General features: G+C 42.9%; 2 protein-coding genes across 2 annotated transcripts in view; one reads left to right on the forward strand and one right to left on the reverse strand.

Annotated features, from left to right (window-relative positions):
• Positions 1-1,063, reverse strand: part of LOC135516559 (wnt inhibitory factor 1-like) — a 50,758-nt gene extending 49,695 nt beyond the window's left edge. The window contains exons 1-2 of the mRNA XM_064940909.1: positions 988-1,063; positions 625-764 (exon numbers count right to left, since the gene is read on the reverse strand). Coding sequence (XP_064796981.1) covers positions 625-764; positions 988-1,063 — 216 coding nt within the window. The remainder of the gene's footprint in view (positions 1-624; positions 765-987) is intronic.
• Positions 1,064-3,355: 2,292 nt separating this feature from the next.
• LOC135516560 (inner nuclear membrane protein Man1-like) lies at positions 3,356-4,967 on the forward strand. The gene has a single exon (XM_064940910.1). It carries the CDS (start codon positions 3,402-3,404, stop codon positions 4,965-4,967), a length of 1,566 nt encoding a protein of 521 aa, XP_064796982.1. The 5' UTR covers positions 3,356-3,401.
• The last annotated feature ends 2,450 nt before the right edge of the window (positions 4,968-7,417 follow it).

The following is a 7,417-nucleotide window of genomic DNA, read 5'->3' on the forward strand; positions in this document are numbered from 1 at the left end:
GATGGGAATTACAATATTTAAAAAAGGAAACTGGTCAGAGAGCTCAAGCTGAATCTCAAAAATCAATCATCTACTGCTACCGCGCGCATAGGCTTCTCTTTAAACCTCAAAATTGCGAGGTTGTTTGATCAGAATTGGGCCTTTGATGTAGGGAAAGCGTGAGAAACAATAGTTCAGAAGAAATGTGGACTAGTTTTTGAATGAAGGTTTTAAGTGTGGGGGATAGTCAGTGGCTCTTGTCTAGTTTATTGATCTTTACCGAGACAATCATTTCAAAGACATTCTTCATTTGAAGTTCGTTTTTTAAATGCATAATGTGGTTAATCAATGCATACTAAACATTGGCTATTAACCTATCGATTCAAAATAATAAGAAAAACAACCTTTATCATTGTTTTCTAAAAACAAAATGAATTGCAGCCTTATCGCCATATAGAATTGCACACTAGTCACCGCATTGCGCACTGGCTACAATTACGCGCATGTTCTCAGATCAATAGCCTTTGATAAGCCTATCGATGACCACTAAAAGTAATACAATAGATGGAATCAAATACACACATTTTCCTCTTTTCAAATGAAAGTAGGCCTATAGACTAATGTGACTCTATCACCGTCTCCTACCTGTTCAGTAGCTTGCCAGGTGAAGTTGACGTTCTGGATATTGACAGGTATCGCAGGCATCCTCTGCTGGGCCTTTCTGAAGTCCGTTGTGAATGGAGCCATCTTTCCCTCTGACACGATCAAGATATCCTCCTCAAAACCTGTACAATAACACACACTAACATTTCAACAAGAGCATTTAAAAACACACGCGAAAGCGCATGGGGGTGTCTACAAAGTTTAACTCAGTCCAATATAATAGGGGTCACAGTGTATGTAACTCATCCCTTTAACCTTTAAAGTTATAATACATATTTTCTATTTAATAAGCTAATTCAAGTGACACTGTAACATTGGATTAATTGAAAAATAAACGCTACTTACCAATTAGGATTCTGGCTTGGTTGGCATCAATCCACATGTACAAACTTCCCTGCTGCTCCTGCGCAGCTTTGCACATCAAACCACCCAAAAGTAGAAGAAAGCACGTTTTGATGGGGGACAGAAGAACAGAGGCTGTCTCGGTAGCCATCCTGAGTTGAAAAAGACTCTCAAATCTAACCCTTTAAATTGTAAATGTATCTCCGTTCGGCTCTCCTCGTAGTTCAATTGTGTGTCTGTGTATGCTGGGTTGGCCACTGTACTCAAGTCTGGTATGCGGTGTGTGAGCCTCTTTCATTGACAGTGAGACGCCTGCGCTACGTCGCAAGCTACTTGTACACAGCGGGCGCTGCAGGGAGGGTATGTGGCCACACGGTGGCGCAGTGGGACATGGGAAGTAGAGAGTTAGTGCACATTTAGTAAGGCTATGCCTGTCTATTGATTAATGCGGTAGGAAGTAAATAGAGTAACATGTTGACAAACAACTGGCACTATAAATACTTATTTATTGGTCTGAGTAGGGGTCTAATCTTTCCCTGATTTAATTTTTGCATTTAATTTTTACCCACACATCCGTTTTTCTGACGAATCCCAGTAAAAAAACAACAAACATAACAATCATTATAAATTATAGCCCACAAAACATTCACACGGTGATGAGAATTGCATGATGTAGCTAGCGGACCTATTCTCATAAAACAAAAATGTGTTTGTTGCATTGACTCAATTCAAGCCTCCAAAATAGGAAGAGGAAAAGGGTGGAGGGACGGGGGACGGGGGACGGGGGACGGGGGTGCTTCAAGACAAATCATCTCCATGTGTGGTCTTTGTCTTATAAGGCCCATAAACTCTCCAAGATAAACACTTCAGATTGTGGTATGTCACCTGGTGCCCATATTCTACAGGGTGGTAATACTGAGGTATAAGAGTGGAAACGGTCGAGAAATGCAGAAATGCCAGACGTGTTATTTTATTGCATTCCAACAGAGTTTTGTCAATGACAATTTGTGTTATTCATTATTAAATATTTCAAATCAATATCACTAGATTACGGATATCACATGCCTCCAGTATGTAACTGCCATAGGCTACACTGAGTATAAAATGTTGTTTTTTTTTTCATTCTTTTTTTATCATATTTTTCATTAATTAATTACTTTCCTAGTTAAATGAAGGTTACATTAAAAATATATATATATATATATATAATTTTTTTCCATAAAAAAACTCCTACAATAGAATGTTTCAAACCAGTAGACCTATAACCTGTATTAATCATGAAATTATTATTTGTGAACTTACAATGAATGTAGACTGCCTTTCCTACAACCCAATTCCACACATAACCACACTTTCATCTGGTATAAAGGTGACAGGACATGCCTACAGTATGTAAGGTGACAGGACATGCCTACAGTATGTAAGGTGACAGGACATGCCAACAGTATGTAAGGTGACAGGACATGCCTACAGTATGTAAGGTGACAGGACATGCCTACAGTATGTAAGGTGACAGGACATGCCTACAGTATGTAAGGTGACAGGACATGCCTACAGTATGTAAGGTGACAGGACATGCCTACAGTATGTAAGGCGACAGGACATGCCTACAGTATGTAAGGTGACAGGACATGCCTACAGTATGTAAGGTGACAGGACATGCCTACAGTATGTAAGGTGACAAGACAGTCTCATACAGCATGTATGCACATATTATATATAGACTTTTTCTACTGTACTATTGACTGTATGTTTGTTTATTCCATGTGTAACTCTGTGTTGTTGTTTGTGTCGCACTGCTTTGCTTTATTCTTGGCCAGGTCGCAGTTGTAAATGAGAACTTGTTCTCAGCTAGCCTACCTGGTTAAATAAAATTTGAAATAAAAAATAAATAAAAATGTACTAGGCCTTTTACCATATCGTAAGGTGGTTTATGCAAAAACAGTCTACAGTACTCACAATACACAATAAATAATAGGCTATAGATTCCTGTAGACTATTACAGGAATTATGCACCGTTGGAGCTCGGCGCTTAAGTATTTCGCTGTACACTGAAACTACATCTGCGACCCTGAGTACGTGACTAAACAAACATCGAATCTACAGTAGCGAGATGCGGAAAATCACCAACCATGTATTTGATTGGATCAACATTTAGCCTCCAATATGAGGTAAACCTCCAAAATCAAAATTCACATAAAACAATGTGTTTATAAAACGACGCATTTTACAACTCTGTCAGACACTAGATATAACCTACTATTTATACGTGACTGTTCTTATAGCAGGTCATTGAGACGTCTGCCCCCTGCCTGTAGACAGCTGACTGACTCCGGATACGGTTTTATTTTTATTTTTTACTATTAGTTCGTCACTTCCGTTGCAGCTTTGAGGTTTTTTCCCCCCTCCGAGTAAAGATGGCGACGGCGCAGCTAACAGACGATGAGCTTTTCTCTGAGTTAAAGAGCTTTGGATTCACTCCAGGCCCGGTCTCCGAGAATACGAGACCGGTTTATTTGAAAAAACTAAAGAAACTACGTGAGGAACAACAACAGAAAGGAGGAACCAGAGCGGGGAAAAACCGAAACAGCAGCAGTATCAACAACAACAGTAGTAGCGGTGGTAACGGCAGCTACACAGCGGCGGCGGCGGGAGCTTCGGGATGCGGAGCCAGGCCAGCTAGCCGTGACGTCACGCCCCGGAGCCCCGGTGGTCGACCGGTCCTGAACGAAAAGCGAACTGGTGGAGCGGGGAAGTTCGTATTGGGTTTTAGTTCGGACGAATCGGACGTAGATGACCCGAAGAAAAAACGAGGAGCGAACCACAGCGGTAGGAGAGACCGAGGTTCCGCGTATCAACAACAGATCAGGCCTACAACGGGAGCTGCTACCGCCACTCGGAAGAGCCTGGGAGTCGCTGTGAGTACCAGCAGTAACAACTCCTCTCCCGTCGGGCTGCTGGAGGGGAGGAGAAGCGGACCCGGTTCTCTCGGTTGGGTGGACCGGGGAAAATCGAGCCTCGAGGTCTCGCGGGCCGCGGAAGTGAAGGGTTACGACGAAGAGCCCGAAGAAGACGACGATTTTCAAGGGGAGACGGAGAGAGACAGTCGGTCTCTGAATGGGAACAGGACGTCTTACTCACTGAACGCCAGTAGTAAGAAAGTCGGTGATTACTCAGATTCGGAGGAAGAGGAAGAAGGGGGGATAATATCTGGGCAGGACCGTCAACGAGACCGGCGCTTACAGCAACACTACTCCAGACGGAGTCACTCCTCCAAGCCGTCTCCCTACAGAAGTGTCAGGGGGGCAGAGAGCGGACAGGAAACGACTGGCGGCATGGAAATCAGGCTAAACGACACGCCTGGCGCTAGTAGAAGTCGACTAGACATGATGGGAGGCCGGGGGGAGGAGGAGGAGGAGGAAGAAGAGGAAGAAGAGGGAAAGGAACGAGGCCCCGGCGAATCGTCCCTGAGCGGGAGCTTGCTGCGACGCCATTACCCCAGGGGGACCATCTACGTGTCGGCTGTGATGGGGGAGAGCGACCGCGGCAGCCCCGGGGAAAGCAGCGGCAACAATTCCCCGTCCTCCGCCTACAACAAAAACCACATCGACAGCGGGGATGGCGCCACAAGTAGCAGCAGCAGCAGATTCAGCATCGGCCTGAGACCGCGATTCTCCAACTACAACAGTCTATCCGCTACTTACCGACCCAACCATTCAAATCATAGCGGTCCCAACCATGCCTACAGCCAGTCGAGTCTCAAGCAGAAGCACACGGTACCGGAGGATGAGCTGCTCCAGCAATTCAAGCGGGAGGAGGTGGGGTCGTCCACCGGTGGTTGGGGGTTCAGTGCCCACTACCTGTCCATGTTCCTGCTCATGGCCGCCTGCCTGTTCTTTCTCCTGCTCGGCCTCATGTATCTCCGGATGAGGGGGTCTGGAGCCTCTGAGGTCGATGTTGTCGGTAAGTATCCAGCCGAGTAAACTGTAACTTCCTAAACATAGCAAGCTAGTAGTGTTTTGTCTCTCAATCCAATCCATCATTTTGTAGTGAGGTTTACTGTTCAATTGTAGCATTATTTAAAGCTTCAGTTTGCTTCCAAATTGCAGTATAATATCAATATTTAAAACTGTTTGATAACCAGCCCAGGTATTTTGTAATATTAGTGACTGACTGTCTAGATAGGATTATTAGTGACTGACTGTCTAGATAGGATTTTTAGTGACTGACTGTCTAGATACTGCTTTATACATAGGATTATTAGTGACTGACTGTCTAGATACTGCTTTATACATAGGATTATTAGTGACTGACTGTCTAGATAGGATTATAAGTGACTGACTGTCTAGATACTGCTCTATACATAGGATTATTAGTGACTGACTGTCTAGATACTGTCTAGATACTGTCTAGATGACTTAAATGTAGATACTGCTTTATACATAGGATTATTAGTGACTGACTGTCTAGATAGGATTATTAGTGACTGACTGTCTAGATAGGATTATAAGTGACTGATTGTTAGATGACTGACTTTATACATAGGATTATAGTGACTGACTGTCTAGATACTGCTTTATACATAGGATTATTAGTGACTGACTGTCTAGATAGGATTATTAGTGACTGACTGTCTAGATACTGCTTTATACATAGGATTATTAGTGACTGACTGTCTAGATACTGCTTTATACATAGGATTATTAGTGACTGACTGTCTAGATAGGATTATTAGTGACTGACTGTCTAGATACTGCTTTATACATAGGATTATTAGTGACTGACTGTCTAGATAGGATTTTAGTGACTGACTGTCTAGATTGCTTTATACATAGGATTATTAGTGACTGACTGTATACATAGGATTATTAGTGACTGACTGTCTAGATACTGCTCTATACATATGATTATTAGTGACTGACTGTCTAGATACTGCTCTATACATAGGATTATTAGTGACTGACTGTCTAGATACTGCTTTATACATAGGATTATTAGTGACTGACTGTCTAGATACTGCTCTATACATAGGATTATTAGTGACTGACTGTCTAGATAGGATTATTAGTGACTGACTGTCTAGATACTGCTTTATACATAGGATGGCCTGAAGTTTTCGCCTTGTGCAATGGACATTGTAATGTGAAAATAATCTTAACAGAAGTTTTGAATTACTACTCACATATTTTGAAATTGGTACATTTTTTAATTCAGCGAGGAAACAATAAGAAGATATGTAAAACATACACTCTGCAGAAATGATTTCCCATAGTTAACACTACATACAGTAGTGGGGCGGCAGGGTAACCTAGTGGTTAGAGTGTAGAGGCGGCAGGGTAGCCTAGTGGTTAGAGTGTAGCGGTGGCAGGGTAGCCTAGTGGTTAGAGTGGAGGGGCGGCAGGGTAGCCTAGTGGTTAGAGCATTGGACTAGTAACCGAAAGGTTGCAAGTTCAAATCCCCTAGCTGACAAGGTACAAAATCTGTCGTTCTGCCCCTGAACAGGCAGTTAACCCACTGTTCCTAGGCCGTCATTGAAAATAAGAATTTGATCTTAACTGACTTAACTAGTAAAATAAAGGTAAAATAAAAAAATATATATATATTTTTGTATTCTGCACAGAGTCACTTGTTGTCTGACATCAAAATCAGTTATTTGCCTCTTAGCAGAAAATCGCTGCAGGGAACCTAAACGTTTATGCCTCAAAAACAATGATTTCACAGGACTCAATTAGTGTGTAAAGAAGCGGGCTTAGCAGTTGTTGTGTTGTCACCCCCCCCCTTAGCCATTCACACCTTCAGAGACGGGAAGTCCTACATCACCATTCTACATAGAGGGACACTTCTTCTTTATGGACGGCACAGCAGACATTTTAGCATGTCAGCATGGACAGCAACCTCCATCCGTTGGCTTCCGTAGCTAACTATCGGCCTACTAGCCCGTTCAACCCCACTGTGTGTGTTTCAGAGTATGCTCATAGAAATTACTCGATTTAAAGCCTTTTAATACAGATACTGTAGTATTTACTGTGAGCTATTAAACCTATAGACCTAAGCAAATGACTAGCATTAGCCAAAACATGCAGGTAAGATGCCTATGGCTGTCTGGACACTGCAGCTACACCCTTATGCTACCTCCCAACTGCACCAGTGAGTGCCGTCAAAGCCACAAAACACATGAAATATTCAATGACCCTTTCAGCAGCATTTTACAGTGCAGTTAGTTTCTCAGTACATGCATATGTACCCCCAACCATTGTGTATTTTAGACAAATTCGTGCCTCCGGGTTTTCATTCATTATAATTAAACCGTTCACTACCGGCTCTCTGTATAGGAAGCATTTCATGTGGGGAGGGCAAGTGAGGAAGTGTTGAATAATGGACGGTGTCTGAGACAGAGTGGTGGTGTTAGGTCACAGTAGAGACTGGGCCTGGG

Source organism: Oncorhynchus masou, chromosome 27 (genome assembly GCF_036934945.1).
Source record: "Oncorhynchus masou masou isolate Uvic2021 chromosome 27, UVic_Omas_1.1, whole genome shotgun sequence".
NCBI classification, from domain to species: domain Eukaryota; kingdom Metazoa; phylum Chordata; class Actinopteri; order Salmoniformes; family Salmonidae; genus Oncorhynchus; species Oncorhynchus masou.

Bases quoted from the DNA above. Each gene is read 5' to 3' on its own strand.
- LOC135516560 (XM_064940910.1), top strand. From the start codon at position 3,402: ATGGCGACGGCGCAGCTAACAGACGATGAGCTTTTCTCTGAGTTAAAG.